We start from the raw sequence: 27,313 nt of genomic DNA, 5'->3' as shown, positions 1-27,313 counted from the left end.
GTCCAGACCGCAGCCTTAATTCTTAGGGTTTAAAGTTTTGTGAGTTGACCAATTTATTGGGTACGATTCACTAAACCTTTTGGGATAGGTCCTCATACTCCAGGTTTAAATAACGTCATCTTGAATCTTTGGCCGTAGAACATACTTGCGTCTTATGCCTAAAGAAACTACCCACAGATAGTGCTTAATGAACTGAATCTGTATGTTTGGGTGTAACCCACAGCTTTGTGAATCGGTCCTGTGAAAATGCTCGCCCCATGCCAGACAATTGCCAGCACGTTACAACTGCACAAGACAGAACTTGAGTAGACGTCTGTGCTCAGTACCGGCAGGCTCAGGGACCCGAAAAGTAGCACATGCACCATGCCTCCACTACACATGCATCATGCCTGACTCTGAGAGGGCCAGGCTGTGAAGACAGATCAGGCAGTCATCCCAGCAGGCGTGTTGATTTTGAAAAGTTATTGGGAATTCTGAGTGCGGAAGAAGAGATTTATAGTTCCGGCCCTCTGAAATACGTGCCTGTGCTGAGCCCCGGAAAGCACCGGCACAAATGAGGCACAGAATGACAACCCAATAAAGCAACCTGGGCCGCTCAGCTCTGTTTGTTTGCGTGAAAATGAGTCAATATGGCATCAGACCTGGAAGAGAAAGAGGGTGAAAAACGGTAGTCAAATATTTTCAGCAATAATGGGGCGAAACACAAGTGAAAAAATCTGACCTTTTCGAAAGGAGCAGGTTTATTTCTCGCCATCGGTTTCCAATGCCAACATTAAAGGCCGAGGGTTTCTAATACATGCTCCTGGCAAAGGTGGTAAAATCATTGGCTTCCGATATCCCAGCATTAGAGGAGTCAGACTGCGGGCTTCGAAGTGAAGTGTTAGTGCACCCCCATACACATGTCAATGTTGTTCGTGGGAATAAGTGACTTCTTTCTTGGTAGGGCCTGAAGAGCCGGTTGGAAATGAAGTTCCTCTCTTAATATAGTTGTCCAATGCTTTCCACGTTCCTAGGGATATCAGCGCTGCAGTAAAGACTACAGGTAATAAGGACAGCTCCATGGACCTGCACTGAGCACACAGTGAACTAGGATGACACCTGCCACAGTTGTCAGACGAGGTGGCCGAGTGGTTAAGGCGATGGACTGCTTATCCATTGTGCTCTGCACGCGTGGGTTCGAATCTCACCCTCGTCGGTATATCGCAGTTTTGTCATTATTTACAGGGGTATTGTATTTCATGCGAATAACAGAGACTGTGGCGCATCATAGCAGGACCATAAGGCATAATACATCTGTATTCCTCTGCGATTTGTAACAGTCGCGCAGCTGCTTTGGTGTTACGGATCAATGTTCTTTACAAGGGGTGTTTCCTATAAAATGATAGAATTTGCTGATTTATGACCCACAGCAGACGATTCTTACGTCCATAGTATTCTTCTTGTTTTCTTTTCAAACGTTGTTCACTTTCTGTTTTGTATTGCCCATTAATTTGTTTGAGTACAAGGTAAATGGCAATATAGGATAAAAAGGCCCCCCAGTTCCTGAAAGAAGAAAAGATGAGAGATGGACAGGATGTTCTACTACTTGAGACATGGATGTCCGACCTGAAGTACAGGTGGTAGCGTGGCCGAGCGGTCTAAGGCGCTGGATTAAGGCTCCAGGTTCTCCGGAGGCGTGGGTTCGAATCCCACCGCTGCCAGTTCACTTTTGAACAATGCACTCATATATAGGCATGTGCTTTATGTGCTTTACATACATTTAAAGGAAAACCCAGGGAATCAAATACATTCTGTCTTCCTTCCAACGTGAAGTCTCCTTTCCCCGTGTTACCATGATTAGCATTTTCACGAGTGAACCATGGCTCCTTGTGTCGCAGATGACGACGCGTGTGACATCACAGAACTGCAAGTGGCATCCAAGGGTATGGGTTGGAAGTGTAGGGTCGGAGCATTGGCAGCCACTTTTGACAAACCAGTTCTACCTGCAGTAGCACGAAAAGAGCCAATGTTTTTTCTCTCGTAAATCCGTTTCATAAAAAGGTCTATTTTTCTTTAACTCTTGTTTTAAAAAAGTACTTTGTTAATTCCTGCCCTGCCTGTGTCCCACTTTCGTTAGCTACCCGTGTCGTGATTTAGAGGCAGGCGCTCAGCAGGCCCATCTCGGGGATTGGTGGACAAAACAATCCCAGTAATATCTTCCCTACACCTAGCCGACTCCTGGAGCTAAGGAGCTTAGTTTCATTTTTACCTCCTTGTGAGTAACTGTGGTGTGGCTCTGCCTGCATCTTTGCACTTTATAGCAGAAGACGGTCTTCTCGTTAGGTCTCGGCTAGCGAAGGATGCGCTTGCGCAGTCTCGCTCGCGAGATTTAATGACTTGGAGAAGAGGGGCTTGAACCCGCCTCTCTTCTCTCCTCTTCTCCATTGGCTGGCCTCTTAAATGCTGGTCAGCCATTGGAGAAGAGGTTTGTCTCTCCAAACAAGCCCCGTCCTTTTCGGATTCGGGGGCGTGTTTTTTCGAATCGTTCTCTTTTTTCCAGGCCGTCCCTTTTTTCGCTGGTGGGCGTGTTTATTTTTTTTTTTTTTACAGGGACGTTCTCTGTTTATTTACGTCTCGGCTAGCGAAGGCTCTGCTAGTTGTTTCTACCTGTTATTACACAAAGACTTCCTGTCCCTCTAAACGTGAGTTAGTGTGACTCCGGCACCACGAGTCCCGTGAAAGGCGCTTTGTGTTGTCCGCTATTTTTCAGTTATCGCTCTTGTTCCTTTTTCCTGTGACAACCTAGCCGTCTGACGCCATTTTACAGAACGGGGCTGAGGAAGCAAGAAAGTCGAGCGGTTCTTGTGGAAGGGATACTCGGAAGAACAGACTGAGCAGGGAGGGGGAGAGCAGCGGTCAGTCTCCGCCGTCCGCGCCGTAGTTGTCGCCGCAGCTGCGCAATTATCATCTTGTCGCCGTTCAGGCGCTGACACCATGTCTGAGACGCATAAGACCATAAAGGGTGGCAGGTGGTAATTAGAACATCGCATCCATTTTGTATTTTTGGGGCGTCACAAGGGCTTGGGGGGTGGGCGTCCGCGCCGTCGTAGAATTAAATATTTTGCGTCTTTGCTCCCTTTCCGATTCACACAGTTCTTTACACGCATCAAGATGAAGATCTTTGTGGGCAACGTTGACGAGCAAACGACGCAGGAAGAGCTGAGCGCGCTCTTCGAGCACCACGGCACAGTGGTGAGCTGTGCAGTCATGAAGCAATTCGCCTTCGTTCACATGCGGGAAGAGGACCGGGCCCTGGCCGCTATAGCGGCACTCAACGGCCGCGAGCTGAATGGCCGAAAGATGGTGGTGGAACTGAGCAAACCGCGGCCTCTCAACACCTGGAAGGTGTTCGTGGGCAACGTCAGCACCTCGTGCACCGCCACCGAGCTGCGCAACCTTTTCGAGAACTACGGCAGGGTGATGGAATGCGATATCGTGAAAGGTAAAGGCGTATTGACCTTCCTACCGCGTACTGACCGCAGCACCTCTCACTGTCTCTTCAGTCGCAGGTTCTAGAGCAAACAATTTTAATTCCCCGGGACCCCAAAAGATCAGACCCATGCACTCAAACAGCCACGACCACACATTTACATCCACCAACTAATCTCCCACTAAACAACAAAGTTGTCTCCTAAGCCAGTGTTTCGAAACATTAACCGGCGTTTGTTGCGCTAGTCTCGGACACAGGCATCATTTCCTCTCTTAGTCTTTAAACTTTTGGTTTCCAAGAATTAGTATTTGTCTTGTACGAAGCTAATCGCTAATAGTGGACATGTAGTTGAATCCCCACCAGATTAGCGCAACAGCCTACCTATGTTAGGAAGATTACCAGGCAAGGATTTTAAAATGCACCTGGCCTTCCGACGGTTCCTAGAATGTAAATCGTGTATTTAAAGCTGTTTCTCGGATTGTCGATTAAGCTCTGGGGACTGAGATGCCGTACATTAATGTCGTTAAATCAAAAGTACGTGCTCTGTCAAATGATAAACTTCATGTGCCAAACTTGACTACTGTAGGAAGGTTGTGTGGAGAAGGGGGTGGGCGTCGACTATCTAACAAGATTTTAGACCAACCGTGTTTTCGCTAGTACTATCCCATGTAGATCATATGGTTTCAACCAGGCCCTGGTGAAAGCCGTCCTCTCGATGGGAAGTATATTTGTGAACCGTCAATTAGACCATATTGTCCAGACCGCAGCCTTAATTCTTAGGGTTTAAAGTTTTGTGAGTTGACCAATTTATTGGGTACGATTCACTAAACCTTTTGGGATAGGTCCTCTTACTCCAGGTTTAAATAACGTCATCTTGAATCTTTGGGCGTAGAACATACTTGCGTCTTATGCCTAAAGAAACTACCCACAGATAGTGCTTAATGAACTGAATCTGAATGTTTGGGTGTAACCCACAGCTTTGTGAATCGGTCCTGTGAAAACGCTCGCCCCATGCCAGAAAATTGCCAGCACGTTACAACTGCACAAGACAGAACTTGAGTAGACGCGTGTGCTCAGTACCGGCAGGCTCAGAGACCCGAAAAGTAGCACATGCATCATGCCTCCACTAGACACATGCATCATGCCTGACTCTGAGAGGGCCAGGCTGTGAAGACAGATCAGGCAGTCATCCCAGCAGGCGTGTTGATTTTGAAAAGTTATTGGGAATTCTGAGTGCGGAAGAAGAGATTTATAGTTCCGGCCCTCTGAAATACGTGCCTGTGCTGAGCCCCGGAAAGCACCGGCACAAATGAGGCACAGAATGACAACCCAATAAAGCAACCTGGGCCGCTCAGCTCTGTTTGTTTGCGTGAAAATGAGTCAATATGGCATCAGACCTGGAAGAGAAAGAGGGTGAAAAACGGTAGTCAAATATTTTCAGCAATAATGGGGCGTAACACAAGTGAAAAAATCTGACCTTTTCGAAAGGATCAGGTTTATTTCTCGCCATCGGTTTCCAATGCCAACATTAAAGGCCGAGGGTTTCTAATGCATGCTCCTGGCAAAGGTGGTAAAATCATTGGCTTCCGATATCCCAGCATTTGAGGAGTCAGACTGCGGGGCTTCGAAGTGAAGTGTTAGTGCACCCCCATACACATGTCAATGTTGTTCGTGGGAATAAGTGACTTCTTTCTTGGTAGGGCCTGAAGAGCCGGTTGGAAATGAAGTTCCTCTCTTAATATAGTTGTCCAATGCTTTCCACGTTCCTAGGGATATCAGCGCTGCAGTAAAGACTACAGGTAATAAGGACAGCTCCATGGACCTGCACTGAGCACACAGTGAACTAGGATGACACCTGCCACCGTCGTCAGACGAGGTGGCCGAGTGGTTAAGGCGATGGACTGCTAATCCATTGTGCTCTGCACGCGTGGATTCGAATCCCACCCTCGTCGGTATATCGCAGTTTTGTCATTATTTACAGGGGTATTGTATTTCAAGCGAATAACAGAGACTGTGGCGCATCATAGCAGGACCATAAGGCATAATACATCTGTATTCCTCTGCGATTTGTAACAGTCGCGCAGCTGCTTTGGTGTTACGGATCAATGTTCTTTACAAGGGGTGTTTCCTATAAAATGATAGAATTTGCTGATTTATGACCCACAGCAGACGATTCTTACGTCCATAGTATTCTTCTTGTTTTCTTTTCAAACGTTGTTCACTTCCTGTTTTGTATTGCCCATTAATTTGTTTGAGTACAAGGTAAATGGCAATATAGGATAAAAAGGCCCCCCAGTTCCTGAAAGAAGAAAAGATGAGAGATGGACAGGATGTTCTACTACTTGAGACATGGATGTCCGATCTGAAGTACAGGTGGTAGCGTGGCCGAGCGGTCTAAGGCGCTGGATTAAGGCTCCAGTCTCTCCGGAGGCGTGGGTTCGAATCCCACCGCTGCCAGTTCACTTTTGAACAATGCACTCATATATAGGCATGTGCTTTATGTGCTTTACATACATTTAAAGGAAAACCCAGGGAATCAAATACATTCTGTCTTCCTTCCAACGTGAAGTCTCCTTTCCCCGTGTTACCATGATTAGCATTTTCACGAGTGAACCATGGCTCCTTGTGTCGCAGATGACGACGCGTGTGACATCACAGAACTGCAAGTGGCATCCAAGGGTATAGGTTGGAAGTGTAGGGTCGGAGCATTGGCAGCCACTTTTGACAAACCAGTTCTACCTGCAGTAGCACGAAAAGAGCCAATGTTTTTTCTCTCGTAAATCCGTTTCATAAAAAGGTCTATTTTTCTTTAACTCTTGTTTTAAAAAAGTACTTTGTTAATTCCTGGCCTGCCTGTGTCCCACTTTCGTTAGCTACCCGTGTCCTGATTTAGAGGCAGGTGCTCAGCAGGCCCATCTCGGGGATTGGTGGACAAAACAATCCCAGTAATATCTTCCCTACACCTAGCCGACTCCTGGAGCTAAGGGGTTCTCTTGTGCTATTTTTAGTTTCATTTTTGCCTCCTTGTTAGTAACTGTGGTGTGGCTCTGCCTGCATCTTTGCACTTTATAGCAGAAGACGGTCTTCTCGTTAGGTCTCGGCTAGCGAAGGATGCGCTAGCGCAGTCTCGCTCGCGAGATTTAATGACTTGGAGAAGAGGGGCTTGAACCCGCCTCTCTTCTCTCCTCTTCTCCATTGGCTGGCCTCTTAAATGCTGGTCAGCCATTGGAGAAGAGGTTTGTCTCTCCAAACAAGCCCCGTCCTTTTCGGATTCGGGGGCGTGTTTTTTCGAATCGTTCTCTTTTTTCCAGGCCGTCCCTTTTTTCGCTGGTGGGCGTGTTTATTTTTTTTTTTTTTACAGGGACGTTCTCTGTTTATTTACGTCTCGGCTAGCGAAGGCTCTGCTAGTTGTTTCTACCTGTTATTACACAAAGACTTCCTGTCCCTCTAAACGTGAGTTAGTGTGACTCCGGCACCACGAGTCCCGTGAAAGGCGCTTTGTGTTGTCCGCTATTTTTCAGTTATCGCTCTTGTTCCTTTTTCCTGTGACAACCTAGCCGTCTGACGCCATTTTACAGAACGGGGCTGAGGAAGCAAGAAAGTCGAGCGGTTCTTGTGGAAGGGATACTCGGAAGAACAGACTGAGCAGGGAGGGGGAGAGCAGCGGTCAGTCTCCGCCGTCCGCGCCGTAGTTGTCGCCGCAGCTGCGCAATTATCATCTTGTCGCCGTTCAGGCGCTGACACCATGTCTGAGACGCATAAGACCATAAAGGGTGGCGGGTGGTAATTAGAACATCGCATCCATTTTGTATTTTTGGGGCGTCACAAGGGCTTGGGGGGTGGGCGTCCGCGCCGTCATAGAAAGAAATATTTTGCGTCTTTGCTCCCTTTCCGATTCACACAGTTCTTTACACGCATCAAGATGAAGATCTTTGTGGGCAACGTTGACGAGCAAACGACGCAGGAAGAGCTGAGCGCACTCTTCGAGCACCACGGCACAGTGGTGAGCTGTGCAGTCATGAAGCAATTCGCCTTCGTTCACATGCGGGAAGAGGACCGGGCCCTGGCCGCTATAGCGGCACTCAACGGCCGCGAGCTGAATGGCCGAAAGATGGTGGTGGAACTGAGCAAACCGCGGCCTCTCAACACCTGGAAGGTGTTCGTGGGCAACGTCAGCGCCTCGTGCACCGCCACCGAGCTGCGCAACCTTTTCGAGAACTACGGCAGGGTGGTGGAATGCGATATCGTGAAAGGTAAAGGAGTATTGACCTTCCTACCGCTTACTGACCGCAGCACCTCTCACTGTCTCTTCAGTCGCAGGTTCTAGAGCAAACAATTTTAATTCCCCGTGACCCCAAAAGATCAGACCCATGCACTCAAACATCCACGACCACACATTTACATCCACCAACTAATCTCCCACTAAACAACAAAGTTGTCTCCTAAGCCAGTGTTTCGAAACATTAACCGGCGTTTGTTGCGCTAGTCTCGGACACAGGCATCATTTCCTCTCTTAGTCTTTAAACTTTTGGTTTCCAAGAATTAGTATGTGTCTTGTACGGAAGCTAATCGCTAATAGTGGACATGTAGTTGAATCCCCACCAGATTAGCGCAACAGCCTACCTATGTTAGGAAGATTACCAGGCATGGATTTTAAAATGCACCTGGCCTTCCGACGGTTCCTAGATTGTAAATCGTGTATTTAAAGCTGTTTCTCGGATTGTCGATTAAGCTCTGGGGACTGAGATGCAGTACATTAATGTCGTTAAATCAAAAGTACGTGCTCTGTCAAATGATAAACTTCATGTGCCAAACTTGACTACTGTAGGAAGGTTGTGTGGAGAAGGGGGGCGGTCGTCGACTATCTAACAAGATTTTAGATTTAGACCAACCGTGTTTTCGCTAGTACTATCCCATGTAGATCATATGGTTTCAACCAGGCCCTGGTGAAAGCCGTTCTCTCGATGGGAAGTATATTTGTGAACCGTCAATTAGACCATATTGTCCAGACCGCAGCCTTAATTCTTAGGGTTTAAAGTTTTGTGAGTTGACCAATTTATTGGGTACGATTCACTAAACCTTTTGGGATAGGTCCTCATACTCCAGGTTTAAATAACGTCATCTTGAATCTTTGGGCGTAGAACATACTTGCGTCTTATGCCTAAAGAAACTACCCACAGATAGTGCTTAATGAACTGAATCTGTATGTTTGGGTGTAACCCACAGCTTTGTGAATTGGTCCTGTGAAAATGCTCGCCCCATGCCAGACAATTGCCAGCACGTTACAACTGCACAAGACAGAACTTGAGTAGACGTCTGTGCTCAGTACCGGCAGGCTCAGGGACCCGAAAAGTAGCACACGCATCATGCCTCCACTAGACACATGCATCATGCCTGACTCTGAGAGGGCCAGGCTGTGAAGACAGATCAGGCAGTCATCCCAGCAGGCGTGTTGATTTTGAAAAGTTATTGGGAATTCTGAGTGCGGAAGAAGAGATTTATAGTTCCGGCCCTCTGAAATACGTGCCTGTGCTGAGCCCCGGAAAGCACCGGCACAAATGAGGCACAGAATGACACCCAATAAAGCAACCTGGGCCGCTCAGCTCTGTTTGTTTGCGTGAAAATGAGTCAATATGGCATCAGACCTGGAAGAGAAAGAGGGTGAAAAACGGTAGTCAAATATTTTCAGCAATAATGGGGCGTAACACAAGTGAAAAAATCTGACCTTTTCGAAAGGCTCAGGTTTATTTCTCGCCATCGGTTTCCAATGCCAACATTAAAGGCCGAGGGTTTCTAATGCATGCTCCTGGCAAAGGTGGTAAAATCATTGGCTTCCGATATCCCAGCATTTGAGGAGTCAGACTGCGGGGCTTCGAAGTGAAGTGTTAGTGCACCCCCATACACATGTCAATGTTGTTCGTGGGAATAAGTGACTTCTTTCTTGGTAGGGCCTGAAGAGCCGGTTGGAAATGAAGTTCCTCTCTTAATATAGTTGTCCAATGCTTTCCACGTTCCTAGGGATATCAGCGCTGCAGTAAAGACTACAGGTAATAATGACAACTCCATGGACCTGCACTGAGCACACAGTGAACTAGGATGACACCTGCCACCGTCGTCAGACGAGGTGGCCGAGTGGTTAAGGCGATGGACTGCTAATCCATTGTGCTCTGCACGCGTGGGTTCGAATCCCACCCTCGTCGGTACATCGCAGTTTTGTCATTATTTACAGGGGTATTGTATTTCAAGCGAATAACAGAGACTGTGGCGCATCATAGCAGGACCATAAGGCATAATACATCTGTATTCCTCTGCGATTTGTAACAGTCGCGCAGCTGCTTTGGTGTTACCGATCAATGTTCTTTACAAGGGGTGTTTCCTATAAAATGATAGAATTTGCTGATTTATGACCCACAGCAGACGATTCTTACGTCCATAGTATTCTTCTTGTTTTCTTTTCAAACGTTGTTCACTTCCTGTTTTGTATTGCCCATTAATTTGTTTGAGTACAAGGTAAATGGCAATATAGGATAAAAAGGCCCCCCAGTTCCTGAAAGAAGAAAAGATGAGAGATGGACAGGATGTTCTACTACTTGAGACATGGATGTCCGGCTTGCAGTACGGGTGGTAGCGTGGCCGAGCGGTCTAAGGCGCTGGATTAAGGCTCCAGTCTCTCCGGAGGCGTGGGTTCGAATCCCACCGCTGCCAGTTCACTTTTGAACAATGCACTCATATATAGGCATGTGCTTTATGTGCTTTACATACATTTAAAGGAAAACCCAGGGAATCAAATACATTCTGTCTTCCTTCCAACGTGAAGTCTCCTTTCCCCGTGTTACCATGATTAGCATTTTCACGAGTGAACCATGGCTCCTTGTGTCGCAGATGACGACGCGTGTGACATCACAGAACTGCAAGTGACATCCAAGGGTATAGGTTGGAAGTGTAGGGTCGGAGCATTGGCAGCCACTTTTGACAAACCAGTTCTACCTGCAGTAGCACGAAAAGAGCCAATGTTTTTTCTCTCGTAAATCCGTTTCATAAAAAGGTCTATTTTTCTTTAACTCTTGTTTTAAAAAAGTACTTTGTTAATTCCTGGCCTGCCTGTGTCCCACTTTCGTTAGCTACCCGTGTCCTGATTTAGAGGCAGGTGCTCAGCAGGCCCATCTCGGGGATTGGTGGACAAAACAATCCCAGTAATATCTTCCCTACACCTAGCCGACTCCTGGAGCTAAGGGGTTCTTCTGTGCTATTTTTAGTTTCATTTTTACCTCCTTGTTAGTAACTGTGGTGTGGCTCTGCCTGCATCTTTGCACTTTATAGCAGAAGACGGTCTTCTCGTTAGGTCTCGGCTAGCGAAGGATGCGCTAGCGCAGTCTCGCTCGCGAGATTTAATGACTTGGAGAAGAGGGGCTTGAACCCGCCTCTCTTCTCTCCTCTTCTCCATTGGCTGGCCTCTTAAATGCTGGTCAGCCATTGGAGAAGAGGTTTGTCTCTCCAAACAAGCCCCGTCCTTTTCGGATTCGGGGCGTGTTTTTTCGAATCGTTCTCTTTTTTCCAGGCCGTCCCTTTTTTCGCTGGTGGGCGTGTTTATTTTTTTTTTTTTTACAGGGACGTTCTCTGTTTATTTATGTCTCGGCTAGCGAAGGCTCTGCTAGTTGTTTCTACCTGTTATTACACAAAGACTTCCTGTCCCTCTAAACGTGAGTTAGTGTGACTCCGGCACCACGAGTCCCGTGAAAGGCGCTTTGTGTTGTCCGCTATTTTTCAGTTATCGCTCTTGTTCCTTTTTCCTGTGACAACCTAGCCGTCTGACGCCATTTTACAGAACGGGGCTGAGGAAGCAAGAAAGTCGAGCGGTTCTTGTGGAAGGGATACTCGGAAGAACAGACTGAGCAGGGAGGGGGAGAGCAGCGGTCAGTCTCCGCCGTCCGCGCCGTAGTTGTCGCCGCAGCTGCGCAATTATCATCTTGTCGCCGTTCAGGCGCTGACACCATGTCTGAGACGCATAAGACCATAAAGGGTGGCGGGTGGTAATTAGAACATCGCATCCATTTTGTATTTTTGGGGCGTCACAAGGGCTTGGGGGGTGGGCGTCCGCGCCGTCATAGAAAGAAATATTTTGCGTCTTTGCTCCCTTTCCGATTCACACAGTTCTTTACACGCATCAAGATGAAGATCTTTGTGGGCAACGTTGACGAGCAAACGACGCAGGAAGAGCTGAGCGCGCTCTTCGAGCACCACGGCACAGTGGTGAGCTGTGCAGTCATGAAGCAATTCGCCTTCGTTCACATGCGGGAAGAGGACCGGGCCCTGGCCGCTATAGCGGCACTCAACGGCCGCGAGCTGAATGGCCGAAAGATGGTGGTGGAACTGAGCAAACTGCGGCCTCTCAACACCTGGAAGGTGTTCGTGGGCAACGTCAGCGCCTCGTGCACCGCCACCGAGCTGCGCAACCTTTTCGAGAACTACGGCAGGGTGGTGGAATGCGATATCGTGAAAGGTAAAGGAGTATTGACCTTCCTACCGCTTACTGACCGCAGCACCTCTCACTGTCTCTTCAGTCGCAGGTTCTAGAGCAAACAATTTTAATTCCCCGTGACCCCAAAAGATCAGACCCATGCACTCAAACAGCCACGACCACACATTTACATCCACCAACTAATCTCCCACTAAACAACAAAGTTGTCTCCTAAGCCAGTGTTTCGAAACATTAACCGGCGTTTGTTGCGCTAGTCTCGGACACAGGCATCATTTCCTCTCTTAGTCTTTAAACTTTTGGTTTCCAAGAATTAGTATGTGTCTTGTACGGAAGCTAATCGCTAATAGTGGACATGTAGTTGAATCCCCACCAGATTAGCGCAACAGCCTACCTATGTTAGGAAGATTACCAGGCATGGATTTTAAAATGCACCTGGCCTTCCGACGGTTCCTAGATTGTAAATCGTGTATTTAAAGCTGTTTCTCGGATTGTCGATTAAGCTCTGGGGACTGAGATGCAGTACATTAATGTCGTTAAATCAAAAGTACGTGCTCTGTCAAATGATAAACTTCATGTGCCAAACTTGACTACTGTAGGAAGGTTGTGTGGAGAAGGGGGGCGGTCGTCGACTATCTAACAAGATTTTAGACCAACCGTGTTTTCGCTAGTACTATCCCATGTAGATCATATGGTTTCAACCAGGCCCTGGTGAAAGCCGTTCTCTCGATGGGAAGTATATTTGTGAACCGTCAATTAGACCATATTGTCCAGACCGCAGCCTTAATTCTTAGGGTTTAAAGTTTTGTGAGTTGACCAATTTATTGGGTACGATTCACTAAACCTTTTGGGATAGGTCCTCATACTCCAGGTTTAAATAACGTCATCTTGAATCTTTGGGCGTAGAACATACTTGCGTCTTATGCCTAAAGAAACTACCCACAGATAGTGCTTAATGAACTGAATCTGTATGTTTGGGTGTAACCCACAGCTTTGTGAATTGGTCCTGTGAAAATGCTCGCCCCATGCCAGACAATTGCCAGCACGTTACAACTGCACAAGACAGAACTTGAGTAGACGTCTGTGCTCAGTACCGGCAGGCTCAGGGACCCGAAAAGTAGCACATGCATCATGCCTCCACTAGACACATGCATCATGCCTGACTCTGAGAGGGCCAGGCTGTGAAGACAGATCAGGCAGTCATCCCAGCAGGCGTGTTGATTTTGAAAAGTTATTGGGAATTCTGAGTGCGGAAGAAGAGATTTATAGTTCCGGCCCTCTGAAATACGTGCCTGTGCTGAGCCCCGGAAAGCACCGGCACAAATGAGGCACAGAATGACACCCAATAAAGCAACCTGGGCCACTCAGCTCTGTTTGTTTGCGTGAAAATGAGTCAATATGGCATCAGACCTGGAAGAGAAAGAGGGTGAAAAACGGTAGTCAAATATTTTCAGCAATAATGGGGCGTAACACAAGTGAAAAAATCTGACCTTTTCGAAAGGATCAGGTTTATTTCTCGCCATCGGTTTCCAATGCCAACATTAAAGGCCGAGGGTTTCTAATGCATGCTCCTGGCAAAGGTGGTAAAATCATTGGCTTCCGATATCCCAGCATTTGAGGAGTCAGACTGCGGGGCTTCAAAGTGAAGTGTTAGTGCACCCCCATACACATGTCAATGTTGTTCGTGGGAATAAGTGACTTCTTTCTTGGTAGGGCCTGAAGAGCCGGTTGGAAATGAAGTTCCTCTCTTAATATAGTTGTCCAATGCTTTCCACGTTCCTAGGGATATCAGCGCTGCAGTAAAGACTACAGGTAATAAGGACAGCTCCATGGACCTGCACTGAGCACACAGTGAACTAGGATGACACCTGCCACCGTCGTCAGACGAGGTGGCCGAGTGGTTAAGGCGATGGACTGCTAATCCATTGTGCTCTGCACGCGTGGGTTCGAATCCCACCCTCGTCGGTACATCGCAGTTTTGTCATTATTTACAGGGGTATTGTATTTCAAGCGAATAACAGAGACTGTGGCGCATCATAGCAGGACCATAAGGCATAATACATCTGTATTCCTCTGCGATTTGTAACAGTCGCGCAGCTGCTTTGGTGTTACCGATCAATGTTCTTTACAAGGGGTGTTTCCTATAAAATGATAGAATTTGCTGATTTATGACCCACAGCAGACGATTCTTACGTCTATAGTATTCTTCTTGTTTTCTTTTCAAACGTTGTTCACTTCCTGTTTTGTATTGCCCATTAATTTGTTTGAGTACAAGGTAAATGGCAATATAGGATAAAAATGCCCCCCAGTTCCTGACAGAAGAAAAGACGAGAGATGGACACGGTGTTCTACTACTTGAGACATGGATGTCCGACTTGAAGTACAGGTGGTAGCGTGGCCGAGCGGTCTAAGGCGCTGGATTAAGGCTCCAGTCTCTCCGGAGGCGTGGGTTCGAATCCCACCGCTGCCAGTTCACTTTTGAACAATGCACTCATATATAGGCATGTGCTTTATGTGCTTTACATACATTTAAAGGAAAACCCAGGGAATCAAATACATTCTGTCTTCCTTCCAACGTGAAGTCTCCTTTCCCCGTGTTACCATGATTAGCATTTTCACGAGTGAACCATGGCTCCTTGTGTCGCAGATGACGACGCGTGTGACATCACAGAACTGCAAGTGGCATCCAAGGGTATAGGTTGGAAGTGTAGGGTCGGAGCATTGGCAGCCACTTTTGACAAACCAGTTCTACCTGCAGTAGCACGAAAAGAGCCAATGTTTTTTCTCTCGTAAATCCGTTTCATAAAAAGGTCTATTTTTCTTTAACTCTTGTTTTAAAAAAGTACTTTGTTAATTCCTGGCCTGCCTGTGTCCCACTTTCGTTAGCTACCCGTGTCCTGATTTAGAGGCAGGTGCTCAGCAGGCCCATCTCGGGGATTGGTGGACAAAACAATCCCAGTAATATGTTCCCTACACCTAGCCGACTCCTGGAGCTAAGGGGTTCTCTTGTGCTATTTTTAGTTTCATTTTTACCTCCTTGTTAGTAACTGTGGTGTGGCTCTGCCTGCATCTTTGCACTTTATAGCAGAAGACGGTCTTCTCGTTAGGTCTCGGCTAGCGAAGGATGCGCTAGCGCAGTCTCGCTCGCGAGATTTAATGACTTGGAGAAGAGGGGCTTGAACCCGCCTCTCTTCTCTCCTCTTCTCCATTGGCTGGCCTCTTAAATGCTGGTCAGCCATTGGAGAAGAGGTTTGTCTCTCCAAACAAGCCCCGTCCTTTTCGGATTCGGGGGCGTGTTTTTTCGAATCGTTCTCTTTTTTCCAGGCCGTCCCTTTTTTCGCTGGTGGGCGTGTTTATTTTTTTTTTTTTACAGGGACGTTCTCTGTTTATTTATGTCTCGGCTAGCGAAGGCTCTGCTAGTTGTTTCTACCTGTTATTACACAAAGACTTCCTGTCCCTCTAAACGTGAGTTAGTGTGACTCCGGCACCACGAGTCCCGTGAAAGGCGCTTTGTGTTGTCCGGTATTTTTCAGTTATCGCTCTTGTTCCTTTTTCCTGTGACAACCTAGCCGTCTGACGCCATTTTACAGAACGGGGCTGAGGAAGCAAGAAAGTCGAGCGGTTCTTGTGGAAGGGATACTCGGAAGAACAGACTGAGCAGGGAGGGGGAGAGCAGCGGTCAGTCTCCGCCGTCCGCGCCGTAGTTGTCGCCGCAGCTGCGCAATTATCATCTTGTCGCCGTTCAGGCGCTGACACCATGTCTGAGACGCATAAGACCATAAAGGGTTGCGGGTGGTAATTAGAACATCGCATCCATTTTGTATTTTTGGGGCGTCACAAGGGCTTGGGGGGTGGGCGTCCGCGCCGTCATAGAAAGAAATATTTTGCGTCTTTGCTCCCTTTCCGATTCACACAGTTCTTTACACGCATCAAGATGAAGATCTTTGTGGGCAACGTTGACGAGCAAACGACGCAGGAAGAGCTGAGCGCGCTCTTCGAGCACCACGGCACAGTGGTGAGCTGTGCAGTCATGAAGCAATTCGCCTTCGTTCACATGCGGGAAGAGGACCGGGCCCTGGCCGCTATAGCGGCACTCAACGGCCGCGAGCTGAATGGCCGAAAGATGGTGGTGGAACTGAGCAAACCGCGGCCTCTCAACACCTGGAAGGTGTTCGTGGGCAACGTCAGCGCCTCGTGCACCGCCACCGAGCTGCGCAACCTTTTCGAGAACTACGGCAGGGTGGTGGAATGCGATATCGTGAAAGGTAAAGGAGTATTGACCTTCCTACCGCTTACTGACCGCAGCACCTCTCACTGTCTCTTCAGTCGCAGGTTCTAGAGCAAACAATTTTAATTCCCCGTGACCCCAAAAGATCAGACCCATGCACTCAAACAGCCACGACCACACATTTACATCCACCAACTAATCTCCCACTAAACAACAAAGTTGTCTCCTAAGCCAATGTTTCGAAACATTAACCGGCGTTTGTTGCGCTAGTCTCGGACACAGGCATCATTTCCTCTCTTAGTCTTTAAACTTTTGGTTTCCAAGAATTAGTATGTGTCTTGTACGGAAGCTAATCGCTAATAGTGGACATGTAGTTGAATCCCCACCAGATTAGCGCAACATCCTACCTATGTTAGGAAGATTACCAGGCATGGATTTTAAAATGCACCTGGCCTTCCGACGGTTCCTAGATTGTAAATCGTGTATTTAAAGCTGTTTCTCGGATTGTCGATTAAGCTCTGGGGACTGAGATGCAGTACATTAATGTCGTTAAATCAAAAGTACGAGCTCTGTCAAATGATAAACTTCATGTGCCAAACTTGACTACTGTAGGAAGGTTGTGTGGAGAAGGGGGTGGGCGTCGACTATCTAACAAGATTTTAGACCAACCGTGTTTTCGCTAGTACTATCCCATGTAGATCATATGGTTTCAACCAGGCCCTGGTGAAAGCCGTCCTCTCGATGGGAAGTATATTTGTGAACCGTCAATTAGACCATATTGTCCAGACCGCAGCCTTAATTCTTAGGGTTTAAAGTTTTGTGAGTTGACCAATTTATTGGGTACGATTCACTAAACCTTTTGGGATAGGTCCTCATACTCCAGGTTTAAATAACGTCATCTTGAATCTTTGGGCGTAGAACATACTTGCGTCTTATGCCTAAAGAAACTACCCACAGATAGTGCTTAATGAACTGAATCTGAATGTTTGGGTGTAACCCACAGCTTTGTGAATCGGTCCTGTGAAAACGCTCGCCCCATGCCAGAAAATTGCCAGCACGTTACAACTGCACAAGACAGAACTTGAGTAGACGCGTGTGCTCAGTACCGGCAGGCTCAGAGACCCGAAAAGTAGCACATGCATCATGCCTCCACTAGACACATGCATCATGCCTGACTCTGAGAGGGCCAGGCTGTGAAGACAGATCAGGCAGTCATCCCAGCAGGCGTGTTGATTTTGAAAAGTTATTGGGAATTCTGAGTGCGGAAGAAGAGATTTATAGTTCCGGCCCTCTGAAATACGTGCCTGTGCTGAGCCCCGGAAAGCACCGGCACAAATGAGGCACAGAATGACAACCCAATAAAGCAACCTGGGCTGCTCAGCTCTGTTTGTTTGCGTGAAAATGAGTCAATATGGCATCAGACCTGGAAGAGAAAGAGGGTGAAAAACGGTAGTCAAATATTTTCAGCAATAATGGGGCGTAACACAAGTGAAAAAATCTGACCTTTTCGAAAGGATCAGGTTTATTTCTCGCCATCGGTTTCCAATGCCAACATTAAAGGCCGAGGGTTTCTAATGCATGCTCCTGGCAAAGGTGGTAAAATCATTGGCTTCCGATATATCCCAGCATTTGAGGAGTCAGACTGCGGGGCTTCGAAGTGAAGTGTTAGTGCACCCCCATACACGTCAATGTTGTTCGTGGGAATAAGTGACTTCTTTCTTGGTAGGGCCTGAAGAGCCGGTTGGAAATGAAGTTCCTCTCTTAATATAGTTGTCCAATGCTTTCCACGTTCCTAGGGATATCAGCGCTGCAGTAAAGACTACAGGTAATAAGGACAGCTCCATGGACCTGCACTGAGCACACAGTGAACTAGGATGACACCTGCCACCGTCGTCAGACGAGGTGGCCGAGTGGTTAAGGCGATGGACTGCTAATCCATTGTGCTCTGCACGCGTGGGTTCGAATCCCACCCTCGTCGGTACATCGCAGTTTTGTCATTATTTACAGGGGTATTGTATTTCAAGCGAATAACAGAGACTGTGGCGCATCATAGCAGGACCATAAGGCATAATACATCTGTATTCCTCTGCGATTTGTAACAGTCGCACAGCTGCTTTGGTGTTACCGATCAATGTTCTTTACAAGGGGTGTTTCCTATAAAATGATAGAATTTGCTGATTTATGACCCACAGCAGACGATTCTTACGTCCATAGTATTCTTCTTGTTTTCTTTTCAAACGTTGTTCACTTCCTGTTTTGTATTGCCCATTAATTTGTTTGAGTACAAGGTAAATGGCAATATAGGATAAAAATGCCCCCCAGTTCCTGACAGAAGAAAAGACGAGAGATGGACACGGTGTTCTACTACTTGAGACATGGATGTCCGACTTGAAGTACAGGTGGTAGCGTGGCTGAGCGGTCTAAGGCGCTGGATTAAGGCTCCAGTCTCTCCGGAGGCGTGGGTTCGAATCCCACCGCTGCCAGTTCACTTTTGAACAATGCACTCATATATAGGCATGTGCTTTATGTGCTTTACATACATTTAAAGGAAAACCCAGGGAATCAAATACATTCTGTCTTCCTTCCAACGTGAAGTCTCCTTTCCCCGTGTTACCATGATTAGCATTTTCACGAGTGAACCATGGCTCCTTGTGTCGCAGATGACGACGCGTGTGACATCACAGAACTGCAAGTGGCATCCAAGGGTATGGGTTGGAAGTGTAGGGTCGGAGCATTGGCAGCCACTTTTGACAAACCAGTTCTACCTGCAGTAGCACGAAAAGAGCCAATGTTTTTTCTCTCGTAAATCCGTTTCATAAAAAGGTCTATTTTTCTTTAACTCTTGTTTTAAAAAAGTACTTTGTTAATTCCTGGCCTGCCTGTGTCCCACTTTCGTTAGCTACCCGTGTCCTGATTTAGAGGCAGGTGCTCAGCAGGCAGGCCCATCTCGGGGATTGGTGGACAAAACAATCCCAGTAATATCTTCCCTACACCTAGCCGACTCCTGGAGCTAAGGGGTTCTCTTGTGCTATTTTTAGTTTCATTTTTACCTCCTTGTTAGTAACTGTGGTGTGGCTCTGCCTGCATCTTTGCACTTTATAGCAGAAGACGGTCTTCTCGTTAGGTCTCGGCTAGCGAAGGATGCGCTTGCGCAGTCTCGCTCGCGAGATTTAATGACTTGGAGAAGAGGGGCTTGAACCCGCCTCTCTTCTCTCCTCTTCTCCATTGGCTGGCCTCTTAAATGCTGGTCAGCCATTGGAGAAGAGGTTTGTCTCTCCAAACGAGCCCCGTCCTTTTCGGATTCGGGGGCGTGTTTTTTCGAATCGTTCTCTTTTTTCCAGGCCGTCCCTTTTTTCGCTGGTGGGCGTGTTTATTTTTTTTTTTTTTACAGGGACGTTCTCTGTTTATTTATGTCTCGGCTAGCGAAGGCTCTGCTAGTTGTTTCTACCTGTTATTACACAAAGACTTCCTGTCCCTCTAAACGTGAGTTAGTGTGACTCCGGCACCACGAGTCCCGTGAAAGGCGCTTTGTGTTGTCCGCTATTTTTCAGTTATCGCTCTTGTTCCTTTTTCCTGTGACAACCTAGCCGTCTGACGCCATTTTACAGAACGGGGCTGAGGAAGCAAGAAAGTCGAGCGGTTCTTGTGGAAGGGATACTCGGAAGAACAGACTGAGCAGGGAGGGGGAGAGCAGCGGTCAGTCTCCGCCGTCCGCGCCGTAGTTGTCGCCGCAGCTGCGCAATTATCATCTTGTCGCCGTTCAGGCGCTGACACCATGTCTGAGACGCATAAGACCATAAAGGGTGGCGGGTGGTAATTAGAACATCGCATCCATTTTGTATTTTTGGGGCGTCACAAGGGCTTGGGGGGTGGGCGTCCGCGCCGTCGTAGAATTAAATATTTTGCGTCTTTGCTCCCTTTCCGATTCACACAGTTCTTTACACGCATCAAGATGAAGATCTTTGTGGGCAACGTTGACGAGCAAACGACGCAGGAAGAGCTGAGCGCGCTCTTCGAGCACCACGGCACAGTGGTGAGCTGTGCAGTCATGAAGCAATTCGCCTTCGTTCACATGCGGGAAGAGGACCGGGCCCTGGCCGCTATAGCGGCACTCAACGGCGAGCTGAATGGCCGAAAGATGGTGGTGGAACTGAGCAAACCGCGGCCTCTCAACACCTGGAAGGTGTTCGTGGGCAACGTCAGCCCCTCGTGCACCGCCACCGAGCTGCGCAACCTTTTCGAGAACTACGGCAGGGTGGTGGAATGCGATATCGTGAAAGGTAAAGGCGTATTGACCTTCCTACCGCTTACTGACCGCAGCACCTCTCACTGTCTCTTCAGTCGCAGGTTCTAGAGCAAACAATTTTAATTCCCCGGGACCCCAAAAGATCAGACCCATGCACTCAAACAGCCACGACCACACATTTACATCCACCGACTAATCTCCCACTAAACAACAAAGTTGTCTCCTAAGCCAGTGTTTCGAAACATTAACCAGCGTTTGTTGCGCTAGTCTCGGACACAGGCATCATTTCCTCTCTTAGTCTTTAAACTTTTGGTTTCCAAGGATTAGTATTTGTCTTGTACGGAAGCTAATCGCTAATAGTGGACATGTAGTTGAATCCCCACCAGATTAGCGCAACAGCCTACCTATGTTAGGAAGATTACCAGGCAAGGATTTTAAAATGCACCTGGCCTTCCGACGGTTCCTAGAATGTAAATCGTGTATTTAAAGCTGTTTCTCGGATTGTCGATTAAGCTCTGGGGACTGAGATGCCGTACATTAATGTCGTTAAATCAAAAGTACGTGCTCTGTCAAATGATAAACTTCATGTGCCAAACTTGACTACTGTAGGAAGGTTGTGTGGAGAAGGGGGTGGGCGTCGACTATCTAACAAGATTTTAGACCAACCGTGTTTTCGCTAGTACTATCCCATGTAGATCATATGGTTTCAACCAGGCCCTGGTGAAAGCCGTCCTCTCGATGGGAAGTATATTTGTGAACCGTCAATTAGACCATATTGTCCAGACCGCAGCCTTAATTCTTAGGGTTTAAAGTTTTGTGAGTTGACCAATTTATTGGGTACGATTCACTAAACCTTTTGGGATAGGTCCTCATACTCCAGGTTTAAATAACGTCATCTTGAATCTTTGGGCGTAGAACATACTTGCGTCTTATGCCTAAAGAAACTACCCACAGATAGTGCTTAATGAACTGAATCTGAATGTTTGGGTGTAACCCACAGCTTTGTGAATCGGTCCTGTGAAAACGCTCGCCCCATGCCAGAAAATTGCCAGCACGTTACAACTGCACAAGACAGAACTTGAGTAGACGCGTGTGCTCAATACTGGCAGGCTCAGAGACCCGAAAAGTAGCACATGCATCATGCCTCCACTAGACACATGCATCATGCCTGACTCTGAGAGGGCCAGGCTGTGAAGACAGATCAGGCAGTCATCCCAGCAGGCGTGTTGATTTTGAAAAGTTATTGGGAATTCTGAGTGCGGAAGAAGAGATTTATAGTTCCGGCCCTCTGAAATACGTGCCTGTGCTGAGCCCCGGAAAGCACCGGCACAAATGAGGCACAGAATGACAACCCAATAAAGCAACCTGGGCTGCTCAGCTCTGTTTGTTTGCGTGAAAATGAGTCAATATGGCATCAGACCTGGAAGAGAAAGAGGGTGAAAAACGGTAGTCAAATATTTTCAGCAATAATGGGGCGTAACACAAGTGAAAAAATCTGACCTTTTCGAAAGGATCAGGTTTATTTCTCGCCATCGGTTTCCAATGCCAACATTAAAGGCCGAGGGTTTCTAATGCATGCTCCTGGCAAAGGTGGTAAAATCATTGGCTTCCGATATATCCCAGCATTTGAGGAGTCAGACTGCGGGGCTTCGAAGTGAAGTGTTAGTGCACCCCCATACACATGTCAATGTTGTTCGTGGGAATAAGTGACTTCTTTCTTGGTAGGGCCTGAAGAGCCGGTTGGAAATGAAGTTCCTCTCTTAATATAGTTGTCCAATGCTTTCCACGTTCCTAGGGATATCAGCGCTGCAGTAAAGACTACAGGTAATAAGGACAGCTCCATGGACCTGCACTGAGCACACAGTGAACTAGGATGACACCTGCCACCGTCGTCAGACGAGGTGGCCGAGTGGTTAAGGCGATGGACTGCTAATCCATTGTGCTCTGCACGCGTGGGTTCGAATCCCACCCTCGTCGGTACATCGCAGTTTTGTCATTATTTACAGGGGTATTGTATTTCAAGCGAATAACAGAGACTGTGGCGCATCATAGCAGGACCATAAGGCATAATACATCTGTATTCCTCTGCGATTTGTAACAGTCGCACAGCTGCTTTGGTGTTACCGATCAATATTCTTTACAAGGGGTGTTTCCTATAAAATGATAGAATTTGCTGATTTATGACCCACAGCAGACGATTCTTACGTCCATAGTATTCTTCTTGTTTTCTTTTCAAACGTTGTTCACTTCCTGTTTTGTATTGCCCATTAATTTGTTTGAGTACAAGGTAAATGGCAATATAGGATAAAAATGCCCCCCAGTTCCTGACAGAAGAAAAGACGAGAGATGGACACGGTGTTCTACTACTTGAGACATGGATGTCCGACTTGAAGTACAGGTGGTAGCGTGGCCGAGCGGTCTAAGGCGCTGGATTAAGGCTCCAGTCTCTCCGGAGGCGTGGGTTCGAATCCCACCGCTGCCAGTTCACTTTTGAACAATGCACTCATATATAGGCATGTGCTTTACATACATTTAAAGGAAAACCCAGGGAATCAAATACATTCTGTCTTCCTTCCAACGTGAAGTCTCCTTTCCCCGTGTTACCATGATTAGCATTTTCACGAGTGAACCATGGCTCCTTGTGTCGCAGATGACGACGCGTGTGACATCACAGAACTGCAAGTGGCATCCAAGGGTATGGGTTGGAAGTGTAGGGTCGGAGCATTGGCAGCCACTTTTGACAAACCAGTTCTACCTGCAGTAGCACGAAAAGAGCCAATGTTTTTTCTCTCGTAAATCCGTTTCATAAAAAGGTCTATTTTTCTTTAACTCTTGTTTTAAAAAAGTACTTTGTTAATTCCTGGCCTGCCTGTGTCCCACTTTCGTTAGCTACCCGTGTCCTGATTTAGAGGCAGGTGCTCAGCAGGCCCATCTCGGGGATTGGTGGACAAAACAATCCCAGTAATATCTTCCCTACACCTAGCCGACTCCTGGAGCTAAGGGGTTCTCTTGTCCTATTTTTAGTTTCATTTTTACCTCCTTGTTAGTAACTGTGGTGTGGCTCTGCCTGCATCTTTGCACTTTATAGCAGAAGACGGTCTTCTCGTTAGGTCTCGGCTAGCGAAGGATGCGCTAGCGCAGTCTCGCTCGCGAGATTTAATGACTTGGAGAAGAGGGGCTTGAACCCGCCTCTCTTCTCTCCTCTTCTCCATTGGCTGGCCTCTTAAATGCTGGTCAGCCATTGGAGAAGAGGTTTGTCTCTCCAAACGAGCCCCGTCCTTTTCGGATTCGGGGGCGTGTTTTTTCGAATCGTTCTCTTTTTTCCAGGCCGTCCCTTTTTTCGCTGGTGGGCGTGTTTATTTTTTTTTTTTTTACATGGACGTTCTCTGTTTATTTATGTCTCGGCTAGCGAAGGCTCTGCTAGTTGTTTCTACCTGTTATTACACAAAGACTTCCTGTCCCTCTAAACGTGAGTTAGTGTGACTCCGGCACCACGAGTCCCGTGAAAGGCGCTTTGTGTTGTCCGCTATTTTTCAGTTATCGCTCTTGTTCCTTTTTCCTGTGACAACCTAGCCGTCTGACGCCATTTTACAGAACGGGGCTGAGGAAGCAAGAAAGTCGAGCGGTTCTTGTGGAAGGGATACTCGGAAGAACAGACTGAGCAGGGAGGGGGAGAGCAGCGGTCAGTCTCCGCCGTCCGCGCCGTAGTTGTCGCCGCAGCTGCGCAATTATCATCTTGTCGCCGTTCAGGCGCTGACACCATGTCTGAGACGCATAAGACCATAAAGGGTGGCGGGTGGTAATTAGAACATCGCATCCATTTTGTATTTTTGGGGCGTCACAAGGGCTTGGGGGGTGGGCGTCCGCGCCGTCATAGAAAGAAATATTTTGCGTCTTTGCTCCCTTTCCGATTCACACAGTTCTTTACACGCATCAAGTTGAAGATCTTTGTGGGCAACGTTGACGAGCAAACGACGCAGGAAGAGCTGAGCGCGCTCTTCGAGCACCACGGCACAGTGGTGAGCTGTGCAGTCATGAAGCAATTCGCCTTCGTTCACATGCGGGAAGAGGACCGGGCCCTGGCCGCTATAGCGGCACTCAACGGCCGCGAGCTGAATGGCCGAAAGATGGTGGTGGAACTGAGCAAACCGCGGCCTCTCAACACCTGGAAGGTGTTCGTGGGCAACGTCAGCGCCTCGTGCACCGCCACCGAGCTGCGCAACCTTTTCGAGAACTACGGCAGGGTGGTGGAATGCGATATCGTGAAAGGTAAAGGAGTATTGACCTTCCTGTCCGCTTACTGACCACAGCACCTCTCACTGTCTCTTCAGTCGCAGGTTCTAGAGCAAACAATTTTAATTCCCCGTGACCCCAAAAGATCAGACCCATGCACTCAAACAGCCACGACCACACATTTACATCCACCAACTAATCTCCCACTAAACAACAAAGTTGTATCCTAAGCCAGTGTTTCGAAACATTAACCGGCGTTTGTTGCGCTAGTCTCGGACACAGGCATCATTTCCTCTCTTAGTCTTTAAACTTTTGGTTTCCAAGAATTAGTATGTGTCTTGTACGGAAGCTAATCGCTAATAGTGGACATGTAGTTGAATCCCCACCAGATTAGTGCAACAGCCTACCTATGTTAGGAAGATTACCAGGCATGGATTTTAAAATGCACCTGGCCTTCCGACGGTTCCTAGATTGTAAATCGTGTATTTAAAGCTGTTTCTCGGATTGTCGATTAAGCTCTGGGGACTGAGATGCAGTACATTAATGTCGTTAAATCAAAAGTACGTGCTCTGTCAAATGATAAACTTCATGTGCCAAACTTGACTACTGTAGGAAGGTTGTGTGGAGAAGGGGGGCGGTCGTCGACTATCTAACAAGATTTTAGACCAACCGTGTTTTCGCTAGTACTATCCCATGTAGATCATATGGTTTCAACCAGGCCCTGGTGAAAGCCGTTCTCTCGATGGGAAGTATATTTGTGAACCGTCAATTAGACCATATTGTCCAGACCGCAGCCTTAATTCTTAGGGTTTAAAGTTTTGTGAGTTGACCAATTTATTGGGTACGATTCACTAAACCTTTTGGGATAGGTCCTCATACTCCAGGTTTAAATAACGTCATCTTGAATCTTTGGGCGTAGAACATACTTGCGTCTTATGCCTAAAGAAACTACCCACAGATAGTGCTTAATGAACTGAATCTGTATGTTTGGGTGTAACCCACAGCTTTGTGAATCGGTCCTGTGAAAATGCTCGCCCATGCCAGACAATTGCCAGCACGTTACAACTGCACAAGACAGAACTTGAGTAGACGTCTGTGCTCAGTACCGGCAGGCTCAGGGACCCGAAAAGTAGCACATGCACCATGCCTCCACTAGACACATGCATCATGCCTGACTCTGAGAGGGCCAGGCTGTGAAGACAGATCAGGCAGTCATCCCAGCAGGCGTGTTGATTTTGAAAAGTTATTGGGAATTCTGAGTGCGGAAGAAGAGATTTATAGTTCCGGCCCTCTGAAATACGTGCCTGTGCTGAGCCCCGGAAAGCACCGGCACAAATGAGGCACAGAATGACACCCAATAAAGCAACCTGGGCCGCTCAGCTCTGTTTGTTTGCGTGAAAATGAGTCAATATGGCATCAGACCTGGAAGAGAAAGAGGGTGAAAAACGGTAGTCAAATATTTTCAGCAATAATGAGGCGAAACACTTGTGAAAAAATCTGACCTTTTCGAAAGGAGCAGGTTTATTTCTCGCCATCGGTTTCCAATGCCAACATTAAAGGCCGAGGGTTTCTAATGCATGCTCCTGGCAAAGGTGGTAAAATCATTGGCTTCCGATATCCCAGCATTTGAGGAGTCAGACTGCGGGCTTCGAAGTGAAGTGTTAGTGCACCCCCATACACATGTCAATGTTGTTCGTGGGAATAAGTGACTTCTTTCTTGGTAGGGCCTGAAGAGCCGGTTGGAAATGAAGTTCCTCTCTTAATATAGTTGTCCAATGCTTTCCACGTTCCTAGGGATATCAGCGCTGCAGTAAAGACTACAGGTAATAAGGACAGCTCCATGGACCTGCACTGAGCACACAGTGAACTAGGATGACACCTACCACCGTCGTCAGACGAGGTGGCCGAGTGGTTAAGGCGATGGACTGCTAATCCATTGTGCTCTGCACGCGTGGTTTCAAATCCCACCCTCGTCGGTACATCGCAGTTTTGTCATTATTTACAGGGGTTTTGTATTTCAAGCGAATAACAGAGACTGTGGCGCATCATAGCAGGACCATAAGGCATAATACATCTGTATTCCTCTGCGATTTGTAACAGTCGCGCAGCTGCTTTGGTGTTACCGATCAATGTTCTTTACAAGGGGTGTTTCCTATAAAATGATAGAATTTGCTGATTTATGACCCACAGCAGACGATTCTTACGTCCATAGTATTCTTCTTGTTTTCTTTTCAAACGTTGTTCACTTCCTGTTTTGTATTGCCCATTAATTTGTTTGAGTACAAGGTAAATGGCAATATAGGATAAAAATGCCCCCCAGTTCCTGACAGAAGAAAAGACGAGAGATGGACACGGTGTTCTACTACATGAGACATGGATGTCCGACCTGAAATACAGGTGGTAGCGTGGCCGAGCGGTCTAAGGCGCTGGATTAAGGCTCCAGTCTCTCCGGAGGTGTGGGTTCGAATCCCACCGCTGCCAGTTCACTTTTGAACAATGCACTCATATATAGGCATGTGCTTTATGTGCTGTACATACATTTAAAGGAAAACCCAGGGAATCAAATACATTCTGTCTTCCTTCCAACGTGAAGTCTCCTTTCCCCGTGTTACCATGATTAGCATTTTCACGAGTGAACCATGGCTCCTTGTGTCGCAGATG

At 47.4% G+C, this 27,313-nt stretch overlaps 2 protein-coding genes, 11 non-coding genes and 2 pseudogenes across 13 annotated transcripts; all 15 read left to right on the top strand.

Annotated features, from left to right (window-relative positions):
• Positions 1-1,618: 1,618 nt before the first annotated feature.
• On the top strand, positions 1,619-1,700 carry TRNAL-AAG (transfer RNA leucine (anticodon AAG)). Its single transcript has one exon. It is a non-coding gene; the product is annotated as a tRNA-Leu (tRNA).
• Positions 1,701-3,150: 1,450 nt separating this feature from the next.
• On the top strand, positions 3,151-3,555 carry LOC146780225 (RNA-binding protein 14 pseudogene; annotated as a pseudogene).
• A 2,289-nt stretch (positions 3,556-5,844) lies between these two features.
• TRNAL-AAG (transfer RNA leucine (anticodon AAG)) lies at positions 5,845-5,926 on the top strand. Its single transcript has one exon. It is a non-coding gene; the product is annotated as a tRNA-Leu (tRNA).
• Positions 5,927-7,391: 1,465 nt separating this feature from the next.
• On the top strand, positions 7,392-7,796 carry LOC146780223 (RNA-binding protein 14-like). The gene has a single exon (XM_085637134.1). The coding sequence runs from the start codon at positions 7,392-7,394 to the stop codon at positions 7,794-7,796; it is 405 nt and encodes a 134-aa protein (XP_085493260.1).
• Positions 7,797-9,587: 1,791 nt separating this feature from the next.
• Positions 9,588-9,669, top strand: TRNAS-GCU (transfer RNA serine (anticodon GCU)). Its single transcript has one exon. It is a non-coding gene; the product is annotated as a tRNA-Ser (tRNA).
• Positions 9,670-10,092: 423 nt separating this feature from the next.
• TRNAL-AAG (transfer RNA leucine (anticodon AAG)) lies at positions 10,093-10,174 on the top strand. Its single transcript has one exon. It is a non-coding gene; the product is annotated as a tRNA-Leu (tRNA).
• A 1,464-nt stretch (positions 10,175-11,638) lies between these two features.
• Positions 11,639-12,043, top strand: LOC146780220 (RNA-binding protein 14 pseudogene; annotated as a pseudogene).
• A 1,785-nt stretch (positions 12,044-13,828) lies between these two features.
• On the top strand, positions 13,829-13,910 carry TRNAS-GCU (transfer RNA serine (anticodon GCU)). Its single transcript has one exon. It is a non-coding gene; the product is annotated as a tRNA-Ser (tRNA).
• Positions 13,911-14,333: 423 nt separating this feature from the next.
• Positions 14,334-14,415, top strand: TRNAL-AAG (transfer RNA leucine (anticodon AAG)). Its single transcript has one exon. It is a non-coding gene; the product is annotated as a tRNA-Leu (tRNA).
• A 1,464-nt stretch (positions 14,416-15,879) lies between these two features.
• LOC146780217 (RNA-binding protein 14-like) lies at positions 15,880-16,284 on the top strand. The gene has a single exon (XM_085637133.1). It carries the CDS (start codon positions 15,880-15,882, stop codon positions 16,282-16,284), a length of 405 nt encoding a protein of 134 aa, XP_085493259.1.
• Positions 16,285-18,069: 1,785 nt separating this feature from the next.
• Positions 18,070-18,151, top strand: TRNAS-GCU (transfer RNA serine (anticodon GCU)). The gene has a single exon. It is a non-coding gene; the product is annotated as a tRNA-Ser (tRNA).
• Positions 18,152-18,574: 423 nt separating this feature from the next.
• TRNAL-AAG (transfer RNA leucine (anticodon AAG)) lies at positions 18,575-18,656 on the top strand. The gene has a single exon. It is a non-coding gene; the product is annotated as a tRNA-Leu (tRNA).
• Positions 18,657-22,314: 3,658 nt separating this feature from the next.
• On the top strand, positions 22,315-22,396 carry TRNAS-GCU (transfer RNA serine (anticodon GCU)). Its single transcript has one exon. It is a non-coding gene; the product is annotated as a tRNA-Ser (tRNA).
• Positions 22,397-22,819: 423 nt separating this feature from the next.
• TRNAL-AAG (transfer RNA leucine (anticodon AAG)) lies at positions 22,820-22,901 on the top strand. Its single transcript has one exon. It is a non-coding gene; the product is annotated as a tRNA-Leu (tRNA).
• Positions 22,902-27,051: 4,150 nt separating this feature from the next.
• On the top strand, positions 27,052-27,133 carry TRNAL-AAG (transfer RNA leucine (anticodon AAG)). Its single transcript has one exon. It is a non-coding gene; the product is annotated as a tRNA-Leu (tRNA).
• The last annotated feature ends 180 nt before the right edge of the window (positions 27,134-27,313 follow it).

This window comes from Triturus cristatus, chromosome 12 (assembly GCF_964204655.1).
Source record: "Triturus cristatus chromosome 12, aTriCri1.1, whole genome shotgun sequence".
Lineage (NCBI taxonomy): Eukaryota > Metazoa > Chordata > Amphibia > Caudata > Salamandridae > Triturus > Triturus cristatus.
This window is presented reverse-complemented; position numbering and strand designations above follow the sequence as displayed.